Source organism: Babylonia areolata, chromosome 14, assembly GCF_041734735.1.
Source record: "Babylonia areolata isolate BAREFJ2019XMU chromosome 14, ASM4173473v1, whole genome shotgun sequence".
NCBI classification, from domain to species: domain Eukaryota; kingdom Metazoa; phylum Mollusca; class Gastropoda; order Neogastropoda; family Buccinidae; genus Babylonia; species Babylonia areolata.
Genome location: NC_134889.1, coordinates 20,842,589 through 20,861,570, shown reverse-complemented (window position 1 = coordinate 20,861,570; position 18,982 = coordinate 20,842,589). Strand labels below are relative to the sequence as shown.

At 41.0% G+C, this 18,982-nt stretch overlaps 1 protein-coding gene across 1 annotated transcript; it reads left to right on the top strand.

Moving 5' to 3' along the window:
* LOC143289908 (tubulin beta chain-like) lies at positions 1–11,175 on the top strand. The gene is made up of 8 exons (XM_076599146.1): positions 1–159; positions 4,010–4,118; positions 4,733–4,960; positions 5,592–5,719; positions 7,128–7,308; positions 8,077–8,348; positions 9,104–9,304; positions 10,435–11,175. Exons 1-8 carry the CDS (start codon positions 103–105, stop codon positions 10,597–10,599), a joined length of 1,341 nt encoding a protein of 446 aa, XP_076455261.1. The 5' UTR covers positions 1–102; the 3' UTR covers positions 10,600–11,175.
* Positions 11,176–18,982: the final 7,807 nt, after the last annotated feature.

Genomic DNA, 18,982 nt, shown 5'->3' with positions numbered 1-18,982 from the left:
AATTCCTCCCTCGTGAGCATAATTTGAGCTTTCTCCTCCGCCGCCGTTATTTTTCGAGCGACAGCACCAGCTTCCAGAAGCAAGAACAAACTCACCGCCATCATGAGAGAAATCGTACACATCCAGGCTGGACAGTGCGGCAACCAGATTGGCGCTAAGGTAAGACACTTGCTTACCACGACGAAAAATATCGGCGTTTTCAACTGCGATTTCTGATTGACACAAACATTCGTCTGCTAGAAGCAGACACATTTTGTCTAGCCTTTGCGCCAAACGGTGCCGTTTTTGAATGGCGAGTGGGCGCCAAGACTCTTCCTTTGTCACTGGTTGCGCTCGTCTGTCGGGCATTTTCCACCTGTTGCTGTAGCATTTGCAAAGTTTTGAATGACAAGATATTCTATTTTTGGTTTAGAAATTCCGAGACCTATTTCAGCCTCTCCGCCCCCCCATCACCCCCGTTGTTTCGGAGCGACCTCACATTGCATGACATTTTGACATAATCTGGGTGATTTTTAACGCCAGTAATATGATTATTTTATTCCATATTTGATTAAATGTTGTTGCTGGTAGTTGTTTTGAAACTGAACAGATAAAACTCGACAAAGCTCGAGCATATATGGATAACGATAAGATGTGAGCCTGACGGCTCCGCGTAAGATGCGATATCTTGAACAAGCAATGCTCGAGCTTTGTCCAGTTTTGCCTGTTCAGTTTCACAATTACCGGCAATGAGATAGAAGAAAAAGGCCGACTTACTCTCGATTATACTGAAGAAACGCACGATAATTGTGATATGTACAGATCTATGGGATATAAATTATCCAAGACGCATGCACATGATCAGCAAATTTATGCAGTTTAAAGTCTGACGATGCGCATGTCCTGACGGCAAGTGGCTTATGTATTTTATCCAGCTTGAACTATTCATTGTAAGAAATTGTAAAACGTATTCACGCAAGATACATTAACCGTTCCAGCCGTTATGGAATATAAAATTGCAAAATTTATGCAGGACAGTTACATCATCCAGAAATGAATGCAGTTTTTAAGTATATTGTGGCTCAGGTACAACCAGTAAGATCATATGTGAATATGAGCTTGCACCTAACCTCAGAAACTTTAATGACATTGTGGGTGTGTGTTAATGAATGGATAACAGTATCTTTTTTAATTCACTGATGTACTAATGCCAATGAAATATAAATTTAAATGTGCCTGTACCTGAAAAAAATTGGATTTTACCGTCATCCATCCCTCTTTTCAGCTCAGGAATCTCGGTGTTGTCCTTGACAACACACTGTCCATGCAAAAAATGTTCAATCAGACTTGATCCTGCTATTGTCCATTGCAGTGCATCAGTTCCATTTGGAAATATCTGCCCTTGGATGCAACATCTAGATCGAATTGCCATCTCATTCTTTTTTGCCTTGACTACTGTAAGTCCATTGTCTGGTTTGCCTGCTTCATCCTTTCAGTCCTTTCAACGCATTCAAAATTCTGCTGCCTGACTTGACCAAAGAAAGAAAAGATCTGAGCAACACTTCTCTTTTGCAATACCTTCATTGGCTTCCAGTTTGTTCCATTTGCAAGGTCAAGAGACAGAGAAAGAACGGTGGCCAACAGTCAAGAGTTTGAATCTGGATATGCGTAAATAGAGTGGAACCAAAGCTGATCGTAGTGAGCGAGATGGAGTGTAGAGGTGAAGGCACCCACAGAGATAGGAAGGGGCTGATTTGTGAATACATTTATAGCATAGAGTGCTGATCTTGTACTTTATTCTGTGTGAGACAGGGAGCCAGTGGAGATGTTGCAAAAGAGGAGTGATGTGCTCAGATCTTTTCTTTCTGAGGACGAGTTGGGCAGCCATGTTTTGTGTGCGCTGAAGGGACTGAATGGATGAAGCAGGCAAACCAGACAATAGAGTTACAGTAGTCAAGGCGAGAGAGAAACGACAAGTCTATATGTTGTGTCAATGGACAGATATTTCCGGATGGAACTGGTGCGCCGCAGTTGACAATAGCAGGTTTGATGTGTCTGATAAATTTTGCATGGACAGCTGTCATCATTCAGCCATGCATTTTTACACACACAAAATCATGTGTGGAAAATACTAAGTGAAAACTGGGGATGTAGCCCAGAATTTATAGCAATTTTCTCAATTCAAATTGTGAATGATTTGAATATTTAGTGAGCTATAACCATGAAAAAGAAAAGAAAGAGGGTATTGTTTCTTTTATGCATATCCAGTTACCTCTTTCACCCACAGATGTGTTGAGAGAAGGGAAAAAAATGTAACTTGGAAAATTTTTCTTTAGTCATTTCTCTCTGCAAACCATAAAAGCCAACAAAATGACAAACATACTTTTAACGAAAATGAAATAGATAAATAACTGGACATTTATCAGCACTTTCCTCATTGCACAAAGCACTTTACAGTCCACAAACACACACACATATGAAACACACTCTGTCCTTAACTGACAGTCATGCACTATGAATATACAAATGTGCATACTAACTGAAACGTACAGTGCATACATGCATCAATCCATCCATCCATTGATACATACATTAGAAGCACACAATACAGCGTTACAAATATACCTACACAATCAACTACCTACTTTCACGTATGAGAGAGGGTCTAGAGGAAATACTGCTGGAAGAGGAAGGTCTTGAGGCTGGATTTAAAGGAAGACAGTGAAGGGCTATGAATTACTTTGAAGTGTGCGTAGTAACAGGCCAGTAATTGTCACGAACAAACATGTTAAACACAAATGTCACAAGATGGAGAGCTCTCCATTTAGTGTCAGCCGGATTCCTATCTGGTATCCATGGTGACTGTTTTTGCTGCTTGACAGACGGCGCACACAGCTGTTTTGATGGCTGCAACATTTTTCTACCACACCACAGCTGTCAGGACTTCATTCCTGTTCACAGCTTCTACTTTCACTTCTCAGGATTTACCGCTTCTATTGCAGCCGAGTGTGCTTGTCAATGAAGGGTTGTTGCCCGAGATTGAGGTTACAGGTCAGGATGTCGGTCACCATTGTCATTTGGAATCTTTCTCTTGAAATTGCAGAGCTTCTCTTTTTCTTTCTTTTTGTGTGTGTGTGTGTGTGAAGTAAGAAGTAAAAGTAGAAAAGTGGAGTGGATTTTTTCTACAGAATTTTGCCAGGAACAACCCTTTTGTTGTGAGTTCTTTTACGTGTGCTAAGTGCATGCTGCACACAGGACCTTGGTTTATCATCTCATCCGAATGACTAGCGTCCAGACCACCACTCAAGGTCTAGTGGAGGGGGAGAAAATATCGGCAGCACGCTCAGATTCTCTCACTTCCTAGGCAGACGCGTTACCTCTAGGCCATCACTCCACAGGTACTTAATAAGGTAGTTAATGCTTTGATTTTATGAGAGACTATCTATCATTGATTCAGTTAAAGATATTGATAAATTTGTTGATAGGAATCCATTTTGAGCTGCTTCTTAAGCAGCCTTCAGTTCTTTTCAAGAGTTGTGATATCACTTGCAGTGTTTGTTGTTGTTTTTTTGTTTTGTTTTGTTTTGCTGTTGTTTTCTTGTTAATTCTGCTGAAGGGTTTGAAATGTAATAGTATGTTTTTCAATGTTTATGAAACTAATTGGGGAAAGAAAACTACAGTACTGACAGCTCAAACATTTTCTGTGAATGTTTTTTGGGTTTGTCTTTCTCTTCTCCTGATCCTTAAACTTTTTAGCTCATCTTTAAAATGGAAAAGGCAGTGGGGTTGCAAAATTATTGCTCTTCATTTTGCTGAATCCCATTTTGATGATAGGTTGTTGTTTTCCAGCACCATTGTCTATGAAAAAATGTTTTTCTTAATTTTGATTTAAGTCCATTGTTTTTGTAATTGTTTATGATTAAATACCATTGTCATGGTGAATCATTAATGAGAGATGGACATTGGTTTTTGTGTATTTTTGTTGTTGTTTTTCTTTTAAAATAATATGTGTATGATTGTGTGGTTTCAGTTCTGGGAGGTGATCTCTGACGAGCATGGCATTGACCCCACAGGCACATACCATGGGGACTCTGACCTTCAGCTGGAGCGCATCAGCGTCTACTATAATGAAGCCACAGGTAGAAATCTTGTTTATCGATGCTTAAATCAGACGTAGCTGGAAGGTGATGTTGAATCAGAATATGATTAAGCTGGGCTGCAGTTTGTTCATGTTTTTATTAACTCTCTCCATACGAATGGCGAAAGAGACGACTTGAACAGCATTTCATCCCAATTACCATCATCAAAGTATTGCAAGCGGAACGCTCTTATACTGAAGAGGTGAATGTTGACAAAGAATACCACAGTTCTGAAGACGGAAGCTAAAGGTTGGGTCATTGAGACACCCACTGGACATCCGAAATGTCTGTGTAGAGGAGAAGAGAGGACTGGCCGTACTGAGTGAGTTAATGGTTATTATCTCTTTGGCATAACAGTAAGGGAGAATGTTTTAAGAATGGATTTGCAGCACTTGCTAGGCTGAAGTTATTGCAACTTAACAGATAATCTTTGAGAATAAAATATCCGCTTTCCTTCCCCACCAATACCCCCCAAGCCCCCATTGAGTACAGCATTGAATTGTCATCTTTATGTAGCCCCCTAAGTTTAGAACTAGCTTACTGTTGCATTTTCAAAGCAGTGAAATGGACATTCTTCTGAGTGCTTGGATATTCATAGGATTATTTCTCTGCAGGAGGAAAATACGTGCCCCGTGCTGTTCTGGTCGATTTGGAGCCGGGCACCATGGACTCTGTCCGTTCCGGCCCCTTCGGCCAGATCTTCCGCCCTGACAACTTCGTTTTCGGCCAGTCTGGAGCTGGCAACAACTGGGCCAAAGGTCACTACACAGAGGGTGCTGAGCTCGTGGACTCGGTTCTGGATGTGGTCAGGAAAGAGGCTGAGAACTGTGACTGCTTGCAAGGTACTGGTGCCCATTCTGTGTGTTGTGTCTTTGCCTGAGGAAGGTGTTTTTTTTATCCAGGTCTGGTGAGGTTCAGCTCTGATATGGCTCCTGGGCTGTTAGAAAGAGGGTTGGGTTTATTGAGATTTGAACTGCTGTATATTCCTGACTCCCTTTCTCTCCCCACCCTCTCTCTCTCTCTCTCTCTCTCTCTCTCTCTCTCTCTCTCTCTCTCTCTCTCTCTCTCTCTCTCTCTATATATATATATATATATATATATATATATATATATATATATATCCTTCTCTCTCTCTCACTCTCTCTGTCTATCTCTGTCTCTATATCTCTCCTTCTCTCTCTCTCTCTCTCTCTCTCTCTCTCTCTCCCCCTCCCCTTATCTCTCCATCTCCTGCCTTCCTCCCTCTCTCCCCCTACCTTCCACTATTGCTTGAGAGAGAAAAAATGTCAGTTCACTTGTTATAAGCTTATCAGGAGCCAAATGTGTATATTGGTACTACTGTTGAAATATATGTATTTTAATGCCATCTCTCACACTTTTTGAAAAAGGTTGTGTTTTTGTTTTGTTTTTTTGTTTGTTTGTTGGAGGATGGGGGGGTTGCCATTTCTGATACGCTTGACTTTTTTACTTCAGGATTCCAGCTGACTCACTCTCTTGGTGGCGGCACGGGGTCTGGCATGGGTACCCTTCTCATCTCTAAGATCCGTGAGGAGTACCCGGACAGAATCATGAACACCTTCTCTGTGGTACCTTCCCCCAAGGTGAAACTGTGATACAGTTTGCTGTTTATTTAGTATGAGTTTTTCTTTTTCTTCTTTTTTTTTCTACTTTTTATTCAGGTTCCATGCACTCAGTTTTGTAATTTGAAGTTTCTTTTGCAAAAAGCCAGTTCGGTTTCATACATTTTGAAATAATTGCACACTCCTTATTTTGATTATTTTAATGACACAGTTCTTTACAGTAACTAATACAAAATAACTCGTTTGTCAAGGATAATGCTGGTTTGTGTCTTTCTAAATGTTTGTCTTCTTTTTTGTACTTTCACCATATTTGTTGGAACTGAAACATATTCAAGCCAGAATTAGTTTTGTACGTTTACGACTTGGTGTGTCACAACTCAATACACACAGATTACGTTTTAAACGTAATGTAACAGATAATGAGCTTTCCTGTCCTTTCTGTGATTCTCAAAAGGAAACAGAAGTTCACTTTGTGTTACAATGCCCTCAATATGCTGATCTGAGACAACACTATATCCCCGCTAAGAACTACAATACTCCATCTTTGTTTAATTTGACATTACTTTTTGCGTGTGAAAACAAATTACTGGTCAAGCGCTTGGCTGTGTTCCTTGACAAGGCTTTGAAAGTACGTTCCCAATTATAAAATGTTTGTTGTTCCTCTGCATGGACTTGTAACCACCCCTATTGACATGGGCCAATGGCCTATTCATTAAAACAGTTCAGTGTTCAGTGTCTTCTTTTGTCTCTGTAACTCTAGGTTTTAGACACGTTGTTATTAGTGTGATGTTGGATATCTGCACATTTAATTGTTACTTTTTGAAATTTACCTCTGTGATCCCTTGATCATCAGGAAACTTTTTTCAGCTTAATGAACTTGATCGAAGAGGTCATGTCAGAATCAAAGTTTTGTTGTCTTTCGTGTTGTGATGGGCAAGGGTGGCAAAGGAAGAACTTTTAGTCCACTTTTCCTGTAACTATATTTTAGAATGAAAATGGCTGATAATCATTCAACTCGGAAAGCTGAAAAGCACCTTACCACATCAGTAATGTTTACACCGTTCTCCCATCCACCATGTTGTTATTGGGAAATAGGGGATTAAGGGTGTATTCATTGAGTTTGGCTTTGTAAAAACTGAATTTACTGATATATTTTTTTATTCTTTTCTTCTTTTTTTCTTTTTTCTTCCCCCACTCCCCCACCCCCACCCCCAGTTGATTTCTGTGTTCACCCCCAAGTGAGTGTAATTGAACCAAATGGAGAACAGTTGTTGGGAATTTTTTTTAACAAATTCTTATGTCTTTACAGTATACCTCAAGAAATGTGCTGTGTTTTCCATTCATTTGTCTGCATTGCATAATCCAGCATTAACGTTTCAGGTTCTGACACACTGGAGGGATGGAACCTTTTTTCTTTTCTTTTTTCCAGGTTTCTGACACTGTAGTGGAGCCATACAACGCCACCCTGTCGGTTCACCAGCTGGTGGAGAACACTGATGAAACCTACTGCATTGACAACGAGGCTCTGTACGACATCTGCTTCCGTACACTGAAACTGACCACCCCCACCTATGGAGATCTGAACCATCTGGTGTCTGCCACCATGTCTGGTATGGATTGTTGGTTTTTGACACCAAAGGTGGTACTGGAATGACAGGCTTCATTAACACCAGAATTAGTTTCTAGGTTATATTGGAGCTTTGTTTGGATAGGCATTTCCATCTCTTGCCCCCTCCGCTTCAACCCTTTTGGGGATTAACAAGAATTTATTTACACGAAAAAAAATGGTGATATTCCCATGCCCTGTAATGTCCAAGTATCATTCAGTTTCCAAACTCGGTGCTCACAAAGTAATGGAAACTTCCAGTTCATGGTATATACTTTGGTTTTTCAGTGCACAGTAAGGAAAGAATTTTATAGGATAATGTTTTGTAAAGAAATATAATCAACTTCCCTTTTTTTCAAATAGGCAAAGGGCAAAAGTCTGTTTGGAATAGTTCTGTTTCTAAAAAATATAGAGTTTAAAAAGAAAAGAAGAAATATTTGACAAGCTTTGTTAGTAGTCTTCAATTTAATTTCTGTTCTCTTAAAGTGATATTAGATTAGGCTAAAGAGGAAAAAAAAAAAGGGGGGGGGGGGTGTGGAGAGGGGTGATAGGGAGAGGCGGGGGGGGGGGTTACACTAACATCAAACAACTGAAACAACGTCCTGTCGGACTACGCAGCAAACCTTTTACAATAACAGATAACATCTTGAAATTATTTAGAATACATTTACAAGAACTTTCAGTGAAGTATTGTAACAAAACAAAAAAAAGTTTGAGTTTTGTTTCTAAAGGGAAACTTAATGCATTGTTTTTGTTTTGTTTTTTTGCTCAGGGGTGACCACCTGTCTCCGCTTCCCGGGACAGCTGAACGCAGACCTGCGCAAGCTGGCCGTTAACATGGTGCCCTTCCCCCGCCTCCACTTCTTCATGCCTGGCTTCGCTCCCCTGACGTCCCGCGGCTCCCAGCAGTACCGGGCCCTGACCGTGCCGGAGCTGACGCAGCAGATGTTTGACGCCAAGAACATGATGGCCGCCTGCGACCCACGCCATGGCCGTTACCTGACCGTGGCAGCCATGTTCCGCGGCCGTATGTCCATGAAGGAGGTAAACAGTTGGTGTGGACATCCCTGTGGCAGCCTGGAGAATATAGCACTTCATGTGATAAATCTGTTGCCGGAATTTGGTGGGTTTTTTGTTGTAGATTAGTGCTCACAAATTTGTTCTACGATACCCACACAGCTTTTTTCTTCGTCAGTTTAATTCTTTGGGCCTTTTGCAGACTACGTTATCGTAAATGCTGGGTACATTTGACAGTGATCTAAATTAAGAATGTGTGAGAAAAATACATTTCAGTCATGATCATATCCCTTGAAAACTGACCTCATCTGTCTGCAAGTAAAGTCGGTGAATTACCCTTTTCACATGCTTGAGCATGTAATCACTTAACAGCAGCTGTACTCCAGTGTCTTATTACACCTCTACTTTACAATGTCCCATCCCTCTCTCCCTTTCCTCCAAAAAAAAAAGTTATACCAGTATTTTCAAAATCTGGTTTGTTCCTTTATCACTTTTCGAAATACTTTAAATTATCAGAATCTTTTTGAAATCTGAGGCATACCACGAAAGTTTAGGAGGTCTTGGTTATATTCTAAAGAAGTATTTCCTGTAAGGCTTGTCTGTATAGGATGCATATGGTTGAAAGGCTTGTGTGTGTGTATATATATATATATATTGTACCTAGCAAGAAAGTAATGAGTTGGTTTAAAATCTAATATCAGTAAAACTGATTGCTTGTGACAAATTAGTATTGTTCAAATATTGATACTTTTTTTTTCTTCTTTCTTTTTCCTCATCTGTAGGTGGACGAGCAGATGCTGAACGTGCAGAACAAGAACAGCAGCTACTTCGTGGAGTGGATCCCCAACAACGTCAAGACAGCCGTGTGTGACATCCCTCCCAGAGGCCTCAAGATGTCCTCCACCTTTATCGGTAACTCCACAGCCATCCAGGAGCTCTTCAAGCGCATCTCGGAGCAGTTCACCGCCATGTTCCGTCGCAAGGTATACAATATAGATATTCAGTAGAAATTCTCCAGAGTTTTGTATTGTTTTTTTTTTTTTTTTTTTTTTTTTTTTTGTCACACACAGATTTTCTCTGTGTGAAATTCGGGCTGCTCTCCTCGAGGAGAGTGCGTGACTACACTCAGAGCGCCAACCTTTTTTTTTTTTTTTTTTTCTTTCTTTTTTTTGTGCCTGCATACTTGTGATGTGACAAATATATTCAGGAAACCGAGAGTTTCTCTGTATTATGTGGATTTTTGTATTAGTATCTTGGCTTTACTGGGTTTTTGTTTTGTTTTACTTTGATTCAATACTTGACATATTTTGGATAAGTGGCTCATGCACCAAGCCAAACAGTTTTCAGTGTTAATGATATCACTCTCTCATGAAATCATTCTGACGATTTTGTCAGGAGATCAAAATGACAAAAATATGTATATCCTGTCAATAAGTTTGATTTTACAGGTATCTAACTGTGGCGTTTACATTAATAGATATTTTCTGCTTTGTTAAACTATTGTAGTTCTGTTGTGGTTGGAAGAAGTATTACGAAAAATGGGCCAGATCTTTTGCAGGTTTACTTTTGCCAAGCACATTAAACCTCAGCATATCAAATGAAACGGCAGAACACATTCCATTGCGCACAACAATACATCCCTCAAACTGAAAAATGTACAAAGTTTAAATATTTTTCAATTGAATATTTGCTTTTTTAAGTTATCTTTTTCCTTGCTCTTTACATTCTGAATATGATTCCAAATAATGGGGCATATGTACCATTTTTGTAAATCAGCGAGTACTTTTCCATCCTCCTCTCTTTGGATGAATAGCTGTTGCATGTCTTTTCAGTAAAATGTACACACTCGGTTTCTTTTCATTTATCTAGGCATAAATGTCTTATTATGTGTGTATTTTTGCTTACCTTCACCTTATATATTTACTCCATGAAAACATGGTGCATAAATGTCTTATTATGTGTGTATTTTTGCTTACCTTCACCTTAAGATATATATCAAATGAAAAATTTTTACTCCATGAAAACATGGTCGACGGGGGTTTTTTTTGTTTTTTTGTTTTGTTTTGTTTTTTAATTCAAATCCTGAAAATTGAGGTATATTTCCTTTTTGCAGGCCTTCCTCCACTGGTACACAGGGGAGGGAATGGATGAGATGGAGTTCACAGAGGCCGAGTCCAACATGAACGACTTGGTCTCTGAGTACCAGCAGTACCAGGATGCTACTGCAGAAGAGGAAGGGGAGTTTGAGGAGGAGGAGGGGGAGGAAGAGCAAGCCTAAATTCATCCCAGAAAACTCCGACTCTGTCTCCCTGTCTTTTCTTTCAAGATTAAATTGCTCTACGCATTTTTCTCCTTTTTTTTTATGTGATCACAAAACACATGCTGAGCCACATTCCGGACTGTTGAACTGAAGAATCTCTTTGGTGTGTGTTTCTTGATACATTTATAAAAGAATATATTGATAAATAAACGGTTTCATCTGTGTTGGAAAGACCAGATGAGAAGATGTTGAAAATTGAAATGTAGGTTGATAGGAAACTCATACAAAATCAGGTTTGTTTTGTTTTTCTTTAAACATGTTCAGTGTTGAGTATTATCAGATTTGTACTTTTTGTTACCTTTCCAGTATTTGAAGGTATGTAAGTTGCTGCAGTCTTTTACATACTTTGATATATGTATATTTCAGGAAGAGGAATAGTTTTGTTAGTGTTGAAAAATTGTTTTGAACGTAAAGGATGTATGATTGGGATAAAACGTTAGCAGATGTATAATTATGTGTGCATCTCCAAAACATGATGGCTTGTTTTATACATACGCTCGATGATAATGGGATAAAAAATATTTTGGCTCAGCATCTATGAAGTGGTGTTTTATATTTTGTGTGTGTGTCTGTGTGAAAGGCTTGAATGCTAAGAGAAATATTTGAAAAGGTCAGGTGAATTATAAGCAGAGTGGTAAAAGATGGAGATGATTTCCAAGTACTAGCACAAGGTGCTTTCTTTAAAGTACCATACTTCAAGATGGCCATTTCCAATGGAACTGAAATCCCAGTGCATACATGATGGGAGATAACTGTAGTGATCAACACAAGGGGGTGACTGTAGTGGACAAAGTTTCTGTGATTTGAAGTTTGATTTTTCATCACAACAGAATTAACATGCTTTCAGTTTTGAACCAAAATGATTTTTACAACCACCCAAAAATGGTCAATTATATCATGGAATCAAGATGCATAGTTTGCATCAGTTTGACATGGTAAGTATATGTATCACCAAACATGGAGTGTAATACAAACTCCTATCAAGATGCATCTGACTGATATTCCAAAAAACTTTTCATTGACAGATTTCAGTCAGTATTGGCTGTGTGGCTTCCACAGTTGATATGTAATCAAGAGCATGAAGAGGAAATAACTAGCTCCAAAGTAAAACCTGCCTTCCAAATCACAGGTGTTGAGAAAGCATTGGCCAACTGCAATGTTTACAGCATTTCCAATGGAAGTTTGTCCACGCCACCCCCTCTGGAGTGATGGCCTAGAGGTAACACGCCCGCCTAGGAAACGAGAGAATCTGAGCGCGCTGGTTCAAATCACATCTTGGCTGCTGATATTTTCTCTCCCTCCTCTAGACTTTGAGTGGTGGTCTGGACGCTAGTCATTCAGATGAGATGATAAACTGAGGTCCTGTGTGCAGCATGCACTTAGCGCACGTAAAAGAACCCACGGCAACAAAAGGGTTGTTCGTGGCAAAATTCTGAAGAATCCACTTCGATAGGAAAACCAAATAAAACTGCACGCAGGGAAAAAAAATGGGTGGCACTAGTATAGCGACGCGCTCTCCCTGGAGAGAGCAGCCGGAATTTCACACAGAGAAATCTTGTGATAAAAAGAAACACAAATACAAAATAATAAGCCACCACTCAAACAATACTTCACCCTCAAAATATAAACATTTCTCACTGTGATTTAACATTTCTCCCAGCAGCTTATTGGAAGCAGAACTGACCACCAAAAAAAATTGTACTGTTTTGGAGGAAGTAGTGCACACTATATTTGGTAAAATTTCAGCTAGACCTCTTCATCAGGACAAAGGTGAAATGCAGCCTCAATTACAAGACAATGCCCATCAACACTAAAGTCAAATAAATACATGCAGGAAAATTTTAATTCCTTTCCACACATGCAAAAACTGCTCTTCAAAATTTTCATCAGCTCAAAATCCTGAACTTAAACAATGGATCAAATATGCTGAACACTTAACTCACTCAGTACGGCCAGTCCTCTCTTCTCTACACAGACCCCTTGGATGTCCAGTGGGTGTCTGAATGACCCAACCTTTAGCTTCCACCATCAGAATTGTGGTATTCTTTGTGAACATTCACGTCTTCAGTATAAGAGCCTTCCGCTTGCAATATTTTGATGATGGTAATTGGGGTGAAACGCTGTTAACGTCGTCTCTTTCACCGTTCGTATGGAGAGAGTTAAGACATCACAACAGGCTGGTTTGCCAGACTAAGCCAAGGTCATGCAATCAATAACAAAATCATGAGTGCACCGTGGTCCACCATTGGAAAGTACCACATTCACAATGTCTTGGGTGGGCCTCAACACGAGGACATTGTTATCCCACCATTTTCAAGATGTGCATACTGGGTATATCACTGTCTCGATGAACCATCAAATGCTTGACAAGGATGGCTATCTCATGTGTGTATTCATATTTTGGTGTCATATACTGTACCATGTCAAACTGATGCAAACTAGGCCTATGGTTTGCTCTGCTTGGCCAAATTTCGCGCGGCTAACAGTGAAAAGACGGGCCCGCCCCGCTCTCAGCCAATCAAACGCCTCTAAAAGCTATAAGCGCTGAATCATTCCTTTGGCCAAGGCTCTCCACGCCATCTTGCATATGTTCTGCATGTGATTGTGTGTATGAGGGGGCTGGAGGCACTGGCACATCTGCATATTTAGTGATCTTGGAGATCAGAACAATCTCCACCCACCAGACAGCTGGGATTCAAGATCAACACCCTTGGCAAGTTCCATCGCTCAACTGATGGACTCTTTGCCTGTTGATCCTGGATTAAAAACTTGATCTGAAAACCAACTGCCAAAGTTCTCCAATGAAGGGTCATAGAATGGTGCAGTGAGCCTCCAGGTTCATTCTACAGGGCTTAAACAGATTTTTCTTTAATATGTTTATGTCTGTTTTAATGGCATGCTTTTATTAAACAATAAATGACCCAGGTTTGTTAAAATAATAATAATAATAAAATAATAATAATAATGAAAAATTGACTACACTGAAAACAAAATGCATTGTTACTGTCATCGAAGAATAGAGCATAACATAACTATCCATATACATGATTTTTTTGTTGTTGGTTTTTTTGTTTTTTGTTTGTTGGTTTTTTTTGTAAAATCAGTTGATCCAGAAAGGATCTTTCAAAATTAGATTCTCAGCTGGAAAGACTCATTCAAGGGGCTAAAACCTGCACTTATATGGTGCTTTTTGTCCAGATACCTGGCTTTTTTTTTTTTGGCTTTTTTTTCTTTTCTTTTTTTTTTTAATGTTTGGGTTTTAAAGATTTTTGTGATTTAAAACCAGTATGGATCCTGCAGTTTGTGAATGAAAAGTTCGCCAGGCTTGCTGAAGTGGAGTGATGGCCTAGAGGTAACGCGTCTGCCCAGGAAACGAGAGAATCTGAGCACGCTGGTTGGAATCACGGCTCAACCGCCGATATTTTCTCCCCCTCCACTAGACCTTGAGTGGTGGTCAGGACGCTAGTCATTCGGATGAGACGATAAACCGAGGTCCCGTGTGCAGCATGCACTTAGTGCACGTAAAAGAACCCACGACAACGAAATGGTTGTTCCTGGCAAAATTCTGTGGAAAAATGCACTTTGATAGGAAAAACAAATAAAACTGCACACAGGAAAAAATACAAAAACATGGGTGGCGCTGTTGTATAGCGACGCGCTCTCCATGGGGAGAGCAGCCCCAATTTCACACAGAGAAATCTGTTGTGATAAAAAGAAATATAAATAAATACAAATAAAGAAAGAAAGACAACTCTTGTTTAACAAAAACACAGAGCAACTTCCTAACAGGGAAAGGATCTGTCGTGTGACTTGTATGGTTTTCCAAGACTCGCTTAACTGAGAGCAAGGTAAAGTAAAGCAATCTGACTGAAAATAATACCTCCCCCCCAAAAAAAAAGTCTTAAAACCAACATAATTAATGGGAGGAGGGGGAGAGAGAAGAGAAAGTGATTTTCGAGGAAATCCGATACATCCAACAACCCTTCCCTTTTTAAAACAAAAACCAAAAAAATACATAAACAAGGGGTGGGGAGGTGGTTGTTTTTTGTGTGTGTTTTTTTGTTTGTGTTTTTTTTTTTTTTTTTTTTGCTGCCCCATCACCTGCACCGTTTCAGTGGCATTACTCCCACGCCACTCATTTAGATTCCCCCATACACGGCCACACCCAGGTTCGTCCGCCGTAGTTCCAGCGTCGGCAGTCCACAGGGAACCTTCGATGTTAGGTCGCCAGGAGGCCACACACACACCAGAGGAGACCCTGCACTGCTGCTGAGTCACTTCGGTGGTGTTCAGTGGTGCCAGTTCTGTTTTAACGTACTCGGGACACCACCTACTAAGCCCCCTACTAACGACAATAATGGCTTAGTCGCGGAGCCAGACTGAGTGAGCGTCCCTCCCAGACGCCACCACGTCCCTCAAACAACAGCCCTCCATGAATCTGCCGACACTGTTGTTGTTTTTTGAATGACAATTGATGATGGAGGAAAATAATGCAAACAACTCTCCTGACATCATGACTATTCAACAATGCTTTGTAGAAATGATGGAAGAGATTGCAGAAGCTGTTTATTATTCAACATAATATAATTATGATTCAGTACAACGTATTTCAATGGAATACCTCATCACGCAACAAAGGGTGATAAGAATTGGGACGGAGTTACAAAAATTGGTGACGTCAAGGTTCTACACACACACACACACACAAGAAGCTTTCTGCATGTCGGTCACTTTTTAGAGACCTGATAATCATACATTGTTGGCGCAAAGACGCCCATATTTTCACTTATTGATCCTAAGTTTTGGTTTCACTTCCCAAAAAGCATGGAGATATATTCACAAATAAATAAACTATCAACTGGTTTATCCTGTGATTTTTTATTTTTTTTTAAGGTATATATGTAACGATGTAGAGACTCGGTCCTCTCTATTTCAGTCACGGACGCTGTGCATGGTTGGACTTAGACCCGAAGATCAACAACAACAAAATGTTATCTTCACATGACAAAGCAACGGTTCACAGCAATCTAGAGGCCCTAGCTATAGCATACACTGACAGGGTCATAATTATAGAGGAAGCTATATGTATATATATATATATATATATATATATATTTTATTTTTATTTTTTTTTTTATAATAAAGAAAACGAGATTCGTGTTGACCTCAAACTGTCACAATATGGTCAAAATAAGCTGTCGCTGTTCCACTTGATCACAGCCACAGAGCTGAAGCTGTCAACTTGGTGATCAGTCTCCACTCTTTCTCTTCCTCCCCCCCTCCCCCACTCTCTCTCTCTCTCTCTCTCTCTCTGTATCGGGGCAGTCTGTTGGTTTGTGTCCCGATGTGTGTGTGTGTGCCAGCTTTAGAAACTAAAAACTGGTTTTAGAGTCATAATTTAGTGGATTGTATGGCCTGCGATTTGACGGAGCCGAGCTTGGAAGACCACTTGGGCCGGTTTCAGTTTTATTAAAATGGGCTAGCTTTAGAGGCTGGAGTAAGTCTAGCATTACGGGCTAGTTTGACTTACTTGACTTATTCCTCTTGATTCCGTGGGGAACATAGGGCCGCAACAACACTCCTCCAACGCACCCGGCTCTGGCTGGTCCTCTTCAGTTCGGCCCACGTCATTCCGGCCGCCCTTGTCTCTGCCTCAATGCTTCTCCGCCAGGTCTGCTTCGGACGGCCAACTTTCCTTTTCCCCTGTGGGTTCCAATCGAGAGCCTGTCTTGTGATGTTTGTTGCAGGCTTGCGTAGTGTATGGCCTATCCATCCCCATTTCCGTTTCTTGATTTCCTTCTCCAGTGGGGTCTGTTTTGTCATGTTCCAAAGTTCTTCATTGGAGACAACCTCTGGCCATCTGATGTTCAGGATGTTTCTTAGGCATCTGTTGGTGAATGTCTGAAGCTTGTGGGTGCTGGTCTTTGTCACTCTCCACGTCTCTGAGCCATAGAGTAGAACCGACTTCACGTTGGTGTTAAAAATCCGGATCTTGTTGCGGATTGAGAGGGCTGTCGATCTCCAGATTGGTCGAAGGGTGTTGAAGGCGTGTCTTGCTTTGTTGATACGGCTCTTGATGTCTTCGTCCGTCCCCCCGTCTTTGCTGACAACACTGCCTAAGTAGACAAACTTGTCAACCTCCTTGATGTTCTCTTGGTGTAGTTGCACTGGATCTTGCTTCTTGTTGTTGACCCTCATGACCTCTGTTTTCCCAATGTTGATTTGGAGTCCAGTCTTCTCAGCTTCTTCTGCCACACGACATAACTTCTCCTGCGCATCTTGCTGCCTTTACGGGCTAGTTTACCGGACATCAATAGAATCCATCTGTTTATCGGGTTCGCGGCTAGATTTGGAGACATGAAATATTATATTTAGCTTTTGCGGCTCCAAATATAGACTAGACAACCGCATCAGAAGCTAGAAAGATAATCCATGGGCAAGCTTAGTCGGGCGTCGAATGATTAAAGCGTTGGACCTTCAATCTGAGGGTTCCGGGTTCGAATTTCGGTGACGGTGCCTGGTGGGTTAAGGGTGGAGACTTTTACGATCTCACAAGCCAACACATAGTTTGCAGACCTGCTAGTGCCTGAACCCCCTTCAAACCCCAGATCTAATATGCACGTTAAAGATTCCGTAATCCATGTCAGCATTCGGTGGGTTATGGAAACAAGAACATACCCAGCATGTACACCCCCGAAAACGGAGTATGGCTGCCTACATGGCGAGGTAAAAAAAAACAAACAAAAACAAAAAAACTACAAAAAACGGTCATACACGTAAAATGAACAAAACAACAACAAAAAAACGGTCATACACGTAAAATGTTACATGTTTGTCTGAGTGTGCATGTGTGCGTGCCTGAAATCTGACTGAATGACACAGGAAACGAATGATGAGCGTCCAGTGGCAGCCCTGGCGTCAGCTGGCTCTACCCAGGTAGGCAGCCTGTTGTGCAAAGTGATCCCGAGTTTGTAAAGCGCTTAGAGCTTGGTGTCCGACCTAGGACAGGCGCTATATAAGTATCCATATCAATCAATCGAGCTTTCGGCGAAGGCGGCTTGAAAGATAATAAACTGATTTGGGGTGGCTTTAAAGTTTTGGACGAAAAAAAGATTATGACCTAATTTCAGAGGGTTGGAAAATTACATGGCCTATATTCAGATGTTTGACAAGTTTTAGAAGCCTGGAAAAGTATTAGTTTGTTTAAAAGCTTGAAAGAGTAGATCTGTATGACGGCCAGTCAGTACTCAGTTACAGATTGTTGACGGAGAGCGTATGTTTGTTGAGGCTCGAAAGCGGACTATTATGTAGAGATAGAGACAGAGACTCCCGGGCCGCGCCGTAAACCCATGGGCTAGCATTAACTTGAAGGAGCATATAGACCAGTTTAACTCTCTCCATACGAACGGCAAAAGAGACGACGTTAACAGCGTTTCGCCCCAATTACCACCATCAAAATATTGCAAGCGGAAGGCTCTTATACTGAAGAGGTGAATGTTGACAAAGAACACCACAATTCTGACGACAGAAGCTAAAGGTTGGGTCATTGAGACACCCACTGGACATCCGAGGGGTCTGTGTAGAGGAGAAGAGACGGCTGGCCGTACTGAGTGAGTTAAAGGCTTTGAATATCAATTAATGACCTAAATTCGGATGCTTAAAAGTCACGTACGGGCTCGCCGTTCGTCGATTACCACTTTTGTAGAAGTCGTTTATTCGGCTAGTAGGCTAACTGCTGACCCAAAATTGTATGAATGGTTTGAGATCTGATTGAGTCAGTTCAAGTTCACACAGCTGTCACGTCAAGTTGATGAACACGGCAACTAGTTCAGAAGTGTCGACTCGGAAACCCCGAAAACGACAAAAATTCTGACAACAACAGTCTGGGTAAAAAATCCATGGGCCCGGGGTGGGGAGTGTGGATCAGTGGTGCGGAGTACGGGAAAAGGCGGGGGAGCCGGGGGTAGGAAACCCGTAAAAGTTTTTGAACTGTTTTTTTTTTTTCTCGAACCAGAAAAAAAAAGTACTGACTGTGTATGCAGCAGTCAGTACTGCTCAGTTCTCGGTATGCCAAAAAACCACGCAACCCCACACTATTACAGCCAGAATTTAGAGGCTTTAAAAGACCTTGGTAAAATAGGTCAGTTCAGTTGAGAGACGGACGGTTTCAACTGAAACCAGCCACCATTCAAAGCCCAAAGTCTGTCACAGCCAAAATAGGGTCGGAGCAATTGATTGAACGCAGCCCCCGTGAACTGCAGAGACTTCAATACTGCGCTGGAAAACCCGCGGCCGCGAAGGTGGAGTGATTTCAAAAGGGCTAAAAAGACTTGGATGTGAA

Excerpts from the sequence above, each read along its gene's own strand:
- LOC143289908 (XM_076599146.1), top strand. The coding sequence starts at position 103 with ATGAGAGAAATCGTACACATCCAGGCTGGACAGTGCGGCAACCAGATT. Across the intron at positions 4,961-5,591 it reads GAACTGTGACTGCTTGCAAG|GATTCCAGCTGACTCACTCT; the intron begins GTACTGGTGCCC and ends TTTTTACTTCAG. Across the intron at positions 8,349-9,103 it reads GCCGTATGTCCATGAAGGAG|GTGGACGAGCAGATGCTGAA; the intron begins GTAAACAGTTGG and ends CCTCATCTGTAG.